This window comes from Doryrhamphus excisus, chromosome 23 (assembly GCF_030265055.1).
Source record: "Doryrhamphus excisus isolate RoL2022-K1 chromosome 23, RoL_Dexc_1.0, whole genome shotgun sequence".
Classification (NCBI taxonomy): domain Eukaryota; kingdom Metazoa; phylum Chordata; class Actinopteri; order Syngnathiformes; family Syngnathidae; genus Doryrhamphus; species Doryrhamphus excisus.
Window position 1 is genome coordinate 2,697,507 of NC_080488.1, and position 14,208 is coordinate 2,711,714.

The 14,208-nt window shown below is 39.3% G+C and overlaps 2 protein-coding genes across 3 annotated transcripts in view; both read right to left on the reverse strand.

Moving 5' to 3' along the window:
* Positions 1 to 313: 313 nt before the first annotated feature.
* Positions 314 to 4,426, reverse strand: cd74a (CD74 molecule, major histocompatibility complex, class II invariant chain a). The gene is made up of 7 exons (XM_058063490.1): positions 4,245 to 4,426; positions 2,888 to 3,054; positions 2,376 to 2,476; positions 2,234 to 2,296; positions 2,059 to 2,145; positions 1,896 to 1,965; positions 314 to 816 (listed from the first exon to the last, which is right to left on the reverse strand). Exons 1-7 carry the CDS (start codon positions 4,340 to 4,342, stop codon positions 596 to 598), a joined length of 807 nt encoding a protein of 268 aa, XP_057919473.1. The 5' UTR covers positions 4,343 to 4,426; the 3' UTR covers positions 314 to 595.
* A 1,583-nt stretch (positions 4,427 to 6,009) lies between these two features.
* The window catches only part of LOC131110125 (bifunctional heparan sulfate N-deacetylase/N-sulfotransferase 1-like), a 68,187-nt gene continuing 59,988 nt past the window's right edge, over positions 6,010 to 14,208 (reverse strand). For both annotated transcript variants that reach the window (XM_058062854.1, XM_058062855.1), the window contains exons 9-15: positions 13,158 to 13,254; positions 12,738 to 12,861; positions 9,758 to 9,932; positions 9,495 to 9,665; positions 8,640 to 8,749; positions 7,628 to 7,730; positions 6,010 to 7,536 (exon numbers count right to left, since the gene is read on the reverse strand). In XM_058062854.1, the coding sequence (XP_057918837.1) occupies positions 7,417 to 7,536; positions 7,628 to 7,730; positions 8,640 to 8,749; positions 9,495 to 9,665; positions 9,758 to 9,932; positions 12,738 to 12,861; positions 13,158 to 13,254 (900 nt within the window). In that variant the 3' untranslated portion in view covers positions 6,010 to 7,416. The remainder of the gene's footprint in view (positions 7,537 to 7,627; positions 7,731 to 8,639; positions 8,750 to 9,494; positions 9,666 to 9,757; positions 9,933 to 12,737; positions 12,862 to 13,157; positions 13,255 to 14,208) is intronic.

The window sequence follows — 14,208 nt, forward strand, 5'->3', positions numbered from 1 at the left end:
GCCATATTGTAATAAATACATGAAATATAATACTCACAGCTTCTTCCATGACCACAGAAGCCATTCGGTTCTTACTGTATGTCTGCACCTCAGGGTCACATGACACTCCATACATTATTAATAACACTTTCACCAAAGGTAGGAGGCTTCCGCTTACCAAGAAAGTGATGTTTTATTGTTCATAGTTCATATGGTGCTACCCAGCATGCCTTGCGGGCATTTGGAAATAATACATTTTAAGTTATGTGAAGCCGATTCAGGTGTGCCTAATATTGTGGCTGTTAAATGGATGTAATCCCGCTGGAAGTAGAAGTACTCTCGGAAAATGGGTCAGTAGTTTATTTGGGTATTGAGGTTGAAATAAAAGAAGGAATAAAACAAGGACTAACATAGCATGTGTTGATTTACAACAGAATATATATTGATTAGTTCATAAACCCAAAATGATTCAGATTCAGTTGAAGAGGAAGAACAGGAACAAAAGCATGCTTTAATAATGGTCATTTCCTGTCATCATCCCAAACTCAGAAGCTAAAATAAGAATGTTGGAAAAAAGGAACATTTGATCTCTCTGTATTATCCCAGACAGACAGCCTCAGGCTCCAAATCTACCTTTTCCACATTCTAGGTAGCGGCCCCGGGTGGTGGTGCCGGCGATGGCAGCGCCGCTATGCACGTCCACACACCAGCACATGCCCACGACGGGCCAGCACTGGGTGGCTCGGTAGCGACCCTGCTCGTCACACACGGGACGGAAGAGGGACCGCTGGGACTCGGCTTCTGCTTGTATTTGACACTTGGTCTTGGTGGGCGGAGCTGGATAGGGAGGCAGAAACATACATAAGTTGCACTGGAGTATAAGTCGCGCAAGGCCAAAAATGCATACTTAGGAAGAAAAAAACATACATAAGTCACACTGGAGTATAAGTCACACAAGGCCAAAAATGCATAATTAGGTAGAAAAAAACATACATAAGTCGCACTGAAGTATAAGTCGCACAAGGCCAAAAATGCATAATTAGGTAGGAAAAAACATACATAAGTCGCACTGAAGTATAAGTCGCACAAGGCCAAAAATGCATAATTAGGAAGAAAAAAACATACATAAGTCGCACTGGAGTATAAGTCGCACAAGGCCAAAAGTACATAATTAGGTATAAAAAAACATACATAAGTCGCACAAGGCCAAAAGTGCATAATTCGGTAGAAAAAAACATACATAAGTCGCACTGGAGTATAAGTCGCACAATGCCAAAAATGCATAATTAGGTAGAAAAAAACATACATAAGTCGCACTGAAGTATAAGTCGCACAAGGCCAAAAATGCATAATTAGGTAGGAAAAAACATACATAAGTCGCACTGAAGTATAAGTCGCACAAGGCCAAAAATGCATAATTAGGAAAAAAAAAAACATACATAAGTCGCACTGGAGTATAAGTCGCACAAGGCCAAAAGTACATAATTAGGTATAAAAAAACATACATAAGTCGCACAAGGCCAAAAGTGCATAATTCGGTAGAAAAAAACATACATAAGTCGCACTGGAGTGTAAGTCGCACAAGGCCAAAAATGCATAATTAGGTAGAAAAAAACATACATAAGTCGCACTGGAGTATAAGTCGCACAAGACCAAAAATGCATAATTAGGTAGAAAAAAACATACATAAGTCGCACTGAAGTATAAGTTACACATGGCCAAAAATGCATAATTCGGTAGAAAAAAACATACATAAGTCGCAAACTCCACACAGAGATGGCCGAGGGTGGAATTGAACCCTCGTCTCCTAGCTGTGAGGTCTGCGCGCTAACCACTCGACCGCCGTGCAGCCAAGATTACTTTTCATTTTTCCTAATAACATGAATATTACTGTGAGGTGTAATAACCTGGCTCACCAGTGGGGGGCAAAGCCTTGTACTGGGCCATCTCAAAGAGGATCCAGTTCCCCATCCATGATTCAAAGCTCTGCAACATGAAATGATATATATCATTTATATATATATTTTATCAATATATTCCAATTTTATGTGCATATGGATTATCATTTGTAAGCATCACCTTCCAGTTACTCTGATTCATCTGCCTCTTCAGGCTCTGCAGGTTCCCCAGGATGGTGTCGTTGAAGGTCGGGAGCGCAAAGTTCTCCTAAAAAAATATGAAAATCATCCACAATCAACTCCATATTTTCGGATATGAAGATGAAAAAATTGAACTTTTCTGTGAAAAAAATGACCTCCATGAGGCTCATCATCTCGTCCACACCGACGGACGCCGCCACGCTTTGCTTCTTCTCTTCCTGCAGTGATCACATACGGTCATTTACGTAAGAATATGAACAAATAAACTGGTGTATTGTGTAATTTAGTAATATTTACTTCCACGGGTGCTTTGGGCTCTGGGACTGCAGAGTCTCCATCCCATAATTTGTCCATCAAATGAAAATCGTTCATCGGCTCAGGCATTTTTATTGGAGTCACTGCCAAGACAAGACGGGTTTCATAAGAAACTCCTGTGACTGCGCCTTTTCATCCTGGCGCCGTTCCGCTGTCCTGTAGCGTTTTTGTATCCTTGTTAAAACACATTGCTGAAGATTCATTTACAAGCTAGCGATTGATCGATGACACGTGCAGGAGACATGGCAGGGCAGCATGAAGGAGATTGATTGACAATGGACTACAGCCAATCAGGACGCAGAATACAAACTGCATGCCTTGCGGGTAGTAAATTAGTATAAAATATAGTATTGTTTTACATGTACAGTACATTAGTACGTGAGAATCTGTATTAATGTTGTATAATGTGTTTTTACTTAACACTTGTTTGGTTTTTCTATGAAGAAAAGAGTGCACATATTGTCCTTTATAAGGGTTCAAATCCCTCATTTTACCTCGAGGTGCTTGCAGCTGCCTGTTCATTCTGTCAGCGTTCCTCTGCAGCGCGTGGATCTGCTGCCTCTGGTCGAACACCATGTAGCCCATAAACGCCTGGCTGGCCAGCAGCACACACGCCAGCGTGGTCAGGCCGGCTACCTTCAGGGCGTAGCTGTTGGAGCCTCTGCAAGGTGGAGTGGAAACATGAAAATCATCATAAAATGATAGAAGCATTAGCATGTCTTGGTTTCATCCAGCACGCCTAAAGTCATCTTTAACTGGTGTTACTCATTACTCTCATCTTCTACGCTCTCATTTCCTCAAAGATAGCTCCAACCCAGCATGCAGAACATCACTGCCCTCTACAGGTCAAACTCGAAACTACACAGTAGGGTCTCATACTGTAAGTTTCCCCCTTCCACTGCTGTCTCAGGCTCAACATAAAGTTACCACATTTTTCTTGTTAATTTACGACTATTGACGTAATATTCTCTGTTTTTTGTGGTAAATCTACGACTATTCATGTAATATTCCCAGTTGTTATCGTAAAGCTACGAATATTCTCGTAATATTCCCATTTTTTTTAAATCATAAATGTAAGACTGTTCTCGTAATATTCCCAATTTATTTATCGTAAATCTACGACTATTCTCGTCATATTCCCAATTTTTTTTATTGTAAAACTATGACTATTTTCGTAATATTCCCAGTTTTTATCATAAATCTACAACTATTCTCGTAATATTCCCAGTTTTTTATCGTAAATTTACCACTATTCTTGTAATATTGGAAGTTTTTTTATCGTAAATCTACGACTATTTTCATAATATTGCCAGTTTTTTATTGTAACACTACGACTATTTTCGTAATATTCCCAGTTTTATCATAAATCTACAACTATTCTCGTAATATTCCCAGTTTTTTTTATCGTAAATCTACGACTATTCTCATAATATCGGAAGTTTTTTTAATCATAAATCTACGACTATTCTTGTCATATTCCAAGTTTTTTTTTATCGTAAATCTACGACTATTCTCGTAATATTCCCAGTTTTTTAAATCATAATAAATCTACGACTATTCTTGTAATATTTCAAAGTTTTTTTTTATTCTATATCTACGACTATTCTCGTAAAATTCCAAGTTTTAATATTCCAAGCCTTTTTTGCCTTTAAAAAGAAAGCAAAGTGACAATAATAATCAAAAACGATTTATTTATGTGTTACTTGAAGTATTCACAGTTCAATATGTTAAAAAAAAAGATTTGATATTGACTTCATCTCCTCTTTCACATAAGAACATTATTAAGCCTAATGATTAGAGTTTTACAGAAGATAAGTTACTTTAATGATGGCTAGCTCCACCGCTACTCACCTTCTGGATCTTTCAGGAGCCAACAGAGCCTCGGCACTCCCGGCACGGCTTCCCTCAGCCAGGGGAGCATTTTCTCCATTTTCTCCATTTTCGGCCATTTTTCTTTGTCCTTTTTCCCGGGTTTCGCCCTCACGAGCCAAGAGCGGGTTTTGATACAGCACTCTTATAAACACGGAAGAGGAAGCAGGTAGAGATATACGCTATAAAAAAGGGGCGGGCTCTCGTGAGTAGCAAGCTCTCGGATTGGTCGATTTCTAACCTCATCACTTGTTGGTAGAGGCAGAATATCCCTAAGTCTCAATGTTTTGGTGCGTCTGGTATTGGTACATAAATGAACATGAAGAGCATTCTACGCTCAAAATATATACTAAAATGCAAATATTCATTAAAAACAGCGTGGAAATCACACAAGGAAGTTGTGTTATGTATAAATAATCAAATATTTTCAAGTTTTTACATTTTCTGTACAGTTGCCTCAATGTTGAAAAGTAACACAGTATTTTACAGTACTGTAACAGAACCCACGTCATTTATAGCAGTATGTCAATACATTTGGTTGGTACTATGAAAACATTTATTTACAGGAAGTATTTTCAGCTTTTTTTTCATGTCCAAACCTGCTGCAGGGGGTGAGAATGTCCCAAAACTCACACGAAATGCACAAAACTCACATTTGCAGCCTGTGGCACATTCTAAAAATATTATTTAATAAGGAAACTAGAAAATACAGCAGTAATCTTTCAAAATTAAAGTCAAAATATTAAGAAAAAAATGCTAATCTAACAAGAAAAAATCGTCATAATATCAGAAAAAAAGAAAAATATTAAAACATTAAAATTTGCAATTTTTTGAAAATGAAGCTGAGGAAACAGTTTAAATATTAAGTCAGATAATTATTATATATTAATATATAAATAAAAATAAAAAACAGCACTGTGAAAAAAACAAATGGAATTATATAAGGATAATAATAATAAGAAAATAATTTTAATTTTTTTTCATAATTTTATGAGAATAAACAGGTAATATTGAGGAAAAAATAATGTCATTTTAGCGAAATAGTAAAGAAAACATGTTTATTTTAAAGACATTACGAACAACAAAATAAAAATTTAAATTTATTTTGGAAAAAAGTTATCCTATTTGGGGAATAAAGTCATAATATTATGACAAGAAAAATTACAAAGATTTTAATAAGAAAGTTGAAATCCATCCATCTTCACACAGAAGACATGCGGCCTGAAAGTCAATTTATTGTTGAAATTTCTATATAGTATAATATTAACTTATAGTATTTCCATAAGTTGGTCCCTTGTACAGCACCACAATTAATTGGAAATAAATAATAATAATAATAATAATAATATCGTAATAAATTTACATTAAGAAAGTTTACCAATTTTTGTGTTAACATTTGTGGCTTTTTGTTCCAGTTAAGAGTCAGACGCCATTTTTAATACGACGACCACAGGCTACACACGAGTGCCTTCAAGTATCAGAATGTGTGTGTGTGTGTGTGTATTTCCGGTAGCAGCCCAACATATGGGCATGCCCTTTAAAGGTGGAGGTGTGTCCCAAATTTGGACTGCTATTCCAGTAAGTGAAATTCCGTTGTCGGGACACGTTTGTAAGTTTCCCCAACTCTAACTCATATTGAAAGTGAATTCCACAGCAAGGAAAGAATGAGGAAGTGGAAGCGTACATGTGTGTGTGTGGGTGGGTGTGGGGGTGTGAAAAAAAAATCCCACTATTGAAAAATACAGTGGTGTTTTATTTGCAAATTAAAAAGCACCGACAATATTAGTTACACTGTAAAAATTATTGACAACAATTACAAATCTTTATCATACAGTCCAGGATATTGTTAGTACCATCGTTGCTGTTACTGTATGCGTTATCACGTTAATACTTTATATGGAGACAACAGTTGGCAGTGAGAGGACATTGGAGGACACAATTTGCGTTGAATTGTTTTTTTTTTTTGTTTTTTTTTTTTTAATTGTAATTTTTCTCCCTACATCACTGACGTCGCACACCGATGGAGAGCCAAAAACATTCAAATAATTTAGTTCTACCAAAGGGGGGGGGCCAGTTATGTACATTTTACAAAGTCCGGGGGGCGGGTGCGGGGTGGAGGTGGGGTGGGTGCTTTTATTTTTAGCGTCACAACCTTGTATAAAACTATTGCAGGAAGAGCAGCTTCATGTATTTTTGACATCTACTTGCAGTGGTGATGCCTTCAAAGCCCCCAAAAAACGTGTCGGAAAGTCGAATGTTAAGAACTAAAACAGAAGAAAAAGAAACAGGAAGTTGAGTCTAACGTCGAGCAGCTAGCTTATGACCTTCTTCACAGATTTTAGCCACCCCCCCCCCAAAAAAACCTCATGTGCTATATCCAGTATGATGAATGTACCTATTAAATATTGTGCTTTCAGCCTCACCATCACTTCCTGCTTCCCGTCCATTCAGTGGTCATGTGACAGCAGGCAGTTTCACGTCCCCTGCGTGGGGGGGCGGGGGGGCTAAGATGTTTAATTTTCGGTACATTCTACAAGTATCATGAAACTACAGTCAAAATAAAAAGAAATAAAAAAAAATTGGTAATATTTAATAAAGATTCTGTTCTGGCACTTGTAAATGCAATTACAAGATTCTAGTAAATTCCATCCCATAATAAACAACAAAAAAAAAGGCTACAACATGCAGCCGGATGTCCCGTTATCCTCACTTTTAAAATCAATAAATGTCTCCGTCAGCTTGAAGTTCCTGCGCTTGAAAAAAAAAAAATAATAAAAAAATTATCGCTTGCAGGCATTGTCCTTTTTTTTCCAGAAGTTCCACAACCGTGAAGCTCAAATGTTCTTCTGGTTTTCAGCTTCAGTGCGTAAGAGTTGAGACGGCATCCCTATTCCCCAATTGGGAGCAAATAAGGCCTCCGAGTTCCTGCCTTGTTCTCCTGAACGGCACACGGCATCTCCAAGCTCCGCCCCCTGGTTCATTCAGCTCATTGATGGACGATCACAAGATGGACGACAAATATGAACGCACCATGCTGGCGTCCTGATGATGATGATGGAACGTCCTCCACAACAAGACGCCGTGAGCTTTACTCTTCTTCTCCTCAGAGTTGATACTGAATACGGTTCCCCCGGTCCCCCACGCCGCGGTGATGCTACCTGGTGTGGACCAGCTCCTCTCTGAGCCACGTGGGGAGGGGCTGACTCATTCTGTACAGCAGCTTGGACAGCTCGATGTTGTGATCCCTGTAGTACTCCCTGAGGAACGCCACAGACTGGAGGAGACGTGAAGGACAAAGCAAAGAAGTGTTGACTAAAAAAGGTCAAACCAAGACAAAATGGCTCCCTCCCACGCTGGAGTCATACCTCAGCGTCCATGTCGGGGTACTTGCGTCCTTTACTCTTCCCCAGACACTTGGTCTTTCCGCCTTCAAGCAACTGGCACCAGAAACCCTTCTTGGGGTCAAAGCTGCATCGAAACACATTCCATATGATGACGTTCAATGTTACATTCAAGGTATTTGTATAAAAGTAGTAGAGTGAAAAAAAATATTATGGGCAATAAAGTCAGAATTATGAGAATCAATTGGAAAAAATGTAAAAAAAAAAACCCCAACAAAAACAGCACTGTTAAAAACAGCTTAAATTAAACAAGAATAAAGTAAAAATACTAACAGAAAAAGTCATAATTTTATGAGAATAAACTAGTAAAATTAAGGAAAAATAATGTCATTTTAGTGAAATAGTAAAAAAAATTATGTTGAGAAAAAGTTATAATATTTGGGGAATAACATCATAATATTATGAAAACAAAAATGACAAAGATTTTAAGAAGAAAGTTGAAGTCCATCAATAAAAGTAGTACAATGTAACCTCAAAATGTGAAAATATTATGGGCAATAAAGTCAGAATTATGAGAATCAATTGGGGAAAAAAGTAAAAAAAAAAACAAAAAAAAACAGCACTGTGAAAATCAGCTTGAATTAAACAAGAATAAAGTAAAAACACTAAAAGAAAAAGTCATAATTTTATGAGAATAAACTAATAATAGAGGAAAAATAATGTAATTTTAGTGAAAGTCCCTAACGCCAAGTCCCTGAAACTGAGGAAAAGTTAAAATATTATGGGCAATGAAGTCAGAATTATGAGAATCAATTGGAAAAAAAAACAAAAAAAAAACAACTGGAATTATAAAAGAATAAAGTAAAAATACTAAAAGAAAAAACCCTAATTTTATGAGAATAAACTAGTAAAATTGAGGAAAAATTATGTCATTTTAGTGAAATAGTAGAGAAAATATTTATGTTGGGGGGGAGTTTTTCCGTCTTTCCACACACAAACATAGAAAACACACAAAAGTTCCACGGTGCATACTCACGCTAAGATCTTATGGTAGTTGATGGTGTTCGCTAAGCCTAAGAACTTCTGAATTTTATCCATGACTGAGGCGGGCTCGGTCTTCAGCATCTGTCCATCTAAGACCAACAGCTGGGGAGGGGGGGGGGGGGATAACACACAATGTGGTCAGGTTATTCGGCACCTGTGAACTATAAGGTATTATAAGGAAATATCTTTGTAATGAAAAATTGTTATTTCATATTCCAGGTATTCCTCAAAAAACATGTTTTTGATATCATGTCATTCACATTTTTAACTTACCTTTTATACATTTTAAGAAATTTTAGTTTTTGTGTTACTACCCCAACCTTCCATAAGTGGGTCAAAAATGACCCGGTCAGGTTGTTTTCTTGAAATATCTTTGTAATGAAAATTTTTTTTATCATTTCATATTCCAGGTATTCCTCAAAAAACATGTTTTTGATATCAGGCCATTCACATTTTTAACTTACCTTTTAAGAAATTTTAGTTTTTGTGTTACTACCCCAACATTCCATAAGTGGGTCAAAAATTACAAAAATGAAAAATCATAATTTCATATTCCAGGTATTCCTCAAAACACTTTTTGATATCATGACATTCATAATTTTCACTTACCTTTTATACATTTTAAGAAATTTTAGTTTTTGTGTTACTACCCCAACCTTCCATAAGTGGGTCAAAAATGACAAAAATGAAAAATTGTTATCATTTCATATTCCAGGTATTCCTCAAAAAACATATTTTTGATATCATACCATTCACATTTTTAACTTACCTTTTATACATTTTAAGAAATTTTAGTTTTTATGTTACTACCCGGCCCATCAACCCAGTCTAGCGAGTGTGAGCCCACCTGGCTGGAATGGTAGTAGTTGAGCCAGCGTTCCAGATGCATGGAATACCATCCTGGCAGCAGACATCGATTCTGGAGGACCCGAAGCTTGGCCGGGGCGTCCTGGCCGGCTGTGATGACATCATGGAATGAGTATTTCAGCGCCACCGGGTCATCGTGGGCTCTTTGGTGCTGCGGGCCGACACAAGCGGGTTATTTATCGTGCTGTGCGCTAATGAGGCGTGTGCGTTGGCTAAGGTTTCCCCCCCCCCCCCTCCCCCTACCTGGTACCAGGAGTACGCTCTGTCAGCCGGGTTGATGAGGATGGTGATGATCTTGGCTTTGGGCAGGAGCGCTGCGGCCCTCTGCGCCGCCACCTCCGAGTCAAAGTAGTTGGCACTCTTCTCAAAGTAGTAGTCTGAGCTGGCGTTGGAGGGCAGCGGGAAGTACTCCATGTACCTGACACGGGAATCACAAGCCACGTTTACATGGGGAGTTTTTCTCTTTCCGAATGACTTTTCCGAAAGCAATAGTATACATGGAAAGGAATATTCCAAACGCGTGTTTTCTCCGGGTACTCCGGTTTCCTCCCACATTCCAAAAACATGCTAGGTTAATTAGCGACTCCAAATTGTCCATAGGTATGAATGTGAGTGTGAATGGTTGTTTGTCTATATGTGCCCTGTGATTGGCTGGCCACCAGTCCAGGGTGTACCCCGCCTCTCGCCCCAAGACAGCTGGGATAGGCTCCAGCATCCCCCGTGACCCTCGTGAGGATTAGCGGTAGAAAATGAATGAATGAATGAGATCTCCTATTTTGTGTGGAAGTGGTAACTTTTTGGCTTCTTATTTTGTCTTTCCCCACCCTCGGCCATCTTTGTGTGGAGTTTGCATGTTCTCCCCGTGCATGCGTGGGTTTTCTCCGGGTACTCCGGTTTCCTCCCACATTCCAAAAACATGCTAGGTTAATTAGCGACTCCAAATTGTCCATAGGTATGAATGTGAGTGTGAATGGTTGTTTGTCTATATGTGCCCTGTGATTGGCTGGCCACCAGTCCAGGGTGTACCCCGCCTCTCGCCTGAAGACAGCTGGGATAGGCTCCAGCACCCCCTGCAACCCTTATGAGGATAAGCGGTAGAAAATGAATGAATGAATGAGGTCTCCTCCTATTTTGTGTGGAAGTGGTAACTTTTTGGCTTCTTTTTTTGAATGAATGAATGGACGGACTTGTGAATGGCGTATAGAAGGGTTTAGATTCTGTTCAACAGATGGTGCTAATGCTAATGCAAACAACAGAAGAACACCACGAAGAAGAACGCAGTCTGACAACTTTCCTATTGAGCGGATACAAGATACCTTGATCGGATTGGGAAAAGGAATATCCCACCCCTGGGAATCCGATTATATATTCATTCGGATTGGCACTTTTCTTTCGGAATGAGGTGTATACAAAGGTTACATTCTTTCCCGAATGGAATTGGAATATTTGTGTCCATGTAAACATGACTACAGTTACTCAGAGTCGATGGTTTGACGCCCGTCAAGCCCAAGTTGAACCTCTTATAATTCAGTGTGCGTGTGTGGATCCAGGCAGAAATAAACACCAATTATCTTGGGGGTGTCGTTCATTAACGAGTGCCTTTGTTGTTGCTGCGAGTGGCCTCGGTGTAAAATTGACATTCCTAAAGTGCTCTTAAAAACAGCATTTGCATAAAAATGCCATTAAAGCAACCGTAGTGTGAAGATGGAGATGGTTCTCAGTGTGCAACAGAACACTTGATGTCCCGCTGTCCTTCCCGTCAAGTTGCTTCAATATGCCTTTAAACGCCAATCAAACGCTCCATGGCGGATAAATAAACGGATTCCTTCAGTAGTTTAACCACCTCCATTCATTCAGGAACCACTTCTGGTACCCACGAAGAGGAAGGAAGGAGGAGGAAGCAGATGTTTCGGTGAAGGAGCGGGGAGATTTAAGAGGAAATGACACGAAACCGAAAAGAAAGCATTCATTCATTCATTTTCTACCGCTTTTCCTCACGAGGGTCACGGGGGTGCTGGAGCCTATCCCAGCTGTCTTCAGGCTAGAGGCGGGCGGGGTACACCCTGAACTAGTCGCCAGCCAATCACAGGGCACATATAGACAAACAACCATTCACACTCACATTCATACCTATGGACAATTTGGAGTCGCTAATTAACCTAGCATGTTTTTGGAATGTGGGAGGAAACCGGAGTACCCGGAGAAAACCCCCGCATGCACGGGGAGAACATGCAAACTCCACACAGAGATGGCCGAGGGTGGGGGAAGACAAAATAAGAAGCCAAAAAGTTACCACTTCCACACAAAATAGGAGGAGAACTCATTCATTCATTCATTTTCTACCGCTTATCCTCACAAGGGTCGTGGGGGGTGCTGGAGCCTATCCCAGCTGTCTTCAGGCTAGAGGCGGGGTACACCCTGAACTAGTCGCCAGCCGAATCACAGGGCACATATAGACAAACAACCATTCACACTCACATTCATACCTATGGACAATTTGGAGTCGCTAATTAACCTAGCATGTTTTTGGAATGTGGGAGGAAACCGGAGTACCCGGAGAAAACCCACGCATGCACGGGGAGAACATGCAAACTCCACACAGAGTTTGCCGACAAAATAAGAAGCCAAAAAGTTACCACTTCCACACAAAATAGGAGGAGAACTCATTCATTTTCTACCGCTTATCCTCACAGGGGGTGCTGGAGCCTATCCCAGCTGTCTTGCACGGGGAGAACATGCAAAACTCCACACAGAGATGTGTGAGGGTGGAATTGAATTCGGCTCTCCTCGCTGCGCTAACCACTTGACCACCATGCACCGTGCCTTTTCTGATACAAACTGACATTTTTGCTAACTTCTTATCAATTTTCCCCCATAATTTTTCATCCTGATGATATTATAGAGATGCCAGAGGGTGGAATTGAACTCGGGTCTCCTAGCTGTGAGGCCTGTTTGCTAACCACTTGCCCACCGTGCAGCCCTTTTCTGATACAAACTGACATTTTTGCTAACTTCTTATCAATTTTTCCCCATAATTTTGCATCCTGATGATATTGTAGAGATGCCAGAGGGTGGAATTGAACTCGGGTCTCCTAGCTGTGAGGCCTGCTTGCTAACCACTTAACCACCGTGCAGCCCTGCATATAACTTAACTCCTAATGGATGATTTGTTTGGAGTCCGCCAACAACCGCTACTTGGTTTAGCGATGATGATCTCTCTTACCAGTCGATGCCTCTATGGTAGTTGTGGCCGTTGAAGAACTGGATCTCCTCAAAGGTCTCCTTACTGGGGTAGTTACTGGTGAGGTCGGGGTGCATGCTGAGGAACAGGTAAAGAGCCGTCGTGCCTGAGAGGACGGCCAAAGACAAGAAGTGGAGATGACAGCGGGGAGGAAATAAAGAGCAAGGAAAGAGGATTAAAGGAGACCAAATCCAATTACTTGGTACCTCATACAGTGAATGCTGACACTTGTGTAATGGAAACGGCATAACGGGACTCTAACACTTTCATAACAAAGCAGCACTCGATGAAGCAGAAACGTTGCTGATTTCCTGAGAGCTAATCAAATGCTTTTTTAAAGGATTCGTATTCAAGTCGTTTCCTCCTGCAACCTGTAGAGGGGGCTGATGGACTGCATCTCACCTGTCTTCTGAGGACCGATGACAAGGAGTTTGGGGAAGCGGTCACAGGTTTTTTCTTTGGACCAGATGTCCTTATGCCGTTTGTCCTCGCATGGATCCTGTACGCACACAAAATTAAAACAAAAGCAAAGATAGAATGAGGCTTTTTATAACTTTTTATTTCTGTTACAGCAGATTGTTGGTATTTTTATTACTCGAGTAGCTTAGATTAGTAATGGTAATGGTTTTATTTCATTTGAACATGCATCAGATTACAATTGAATGCATCACATAATCAGTTCACAGTTCCACATGTCCAAAAGGAGTAGGAAGAAGCAAAGCTTATTAAATCCTACCCCTCCATCTGGTACTTTTACAATCAGTAACTGTTACATTTGTTCACTTCCTGCTTTCCTAATATAGTTTAAGTTTTTACTCTTTTTTTTTAAATATTTTTTTATTAATTTTTTTTTTAAATTTTTGTCACATAATTCCACATGTCCAAAAGGAGCAGGAAGAAGCAAAGCTTATTAAATCCTACCCCTCCATCAGGTACTTTTACAATTAGTAACGGTTACATTTGTTCACTTCCTGCTTTCCTAATATAGTTTAAGTTTTTTTTTTTATATTTTTTTATTGATTTTTTCATTTTTATTTGTGTCACATAATTACACATGTCCAAAAGGAGTAGGAAGAAGCAAAGCTTATTAAATCCTACCCCTCCATCTGGTACTTTTACAATCAGTAACGGTTACATTTGTTCACTTCCTGCTTTCCTAATATAGTTTACGTTTTTTTTTATTTTTTTATTTTATTTTTGTCACATAATTCCACATGTCAAAAAGGAGTAGGAAGAAGCAAAGCTTATTAAATCCAAGTTTTTATTAAAATAATTATTATGTTTTAATTTTATTTTTGTCACATAATCAGTTCACAGTTCCACATGTCCAAAAGGAGTAGGAAGAAGCAAAGCTTATTAAATCCTACCCCTCCATCTGGTACTTTTACAATCACTAACTGTTACATTTGTTCACTTCCTGCTTTCCTAATATAGTTACATTTTTATTTTTGTC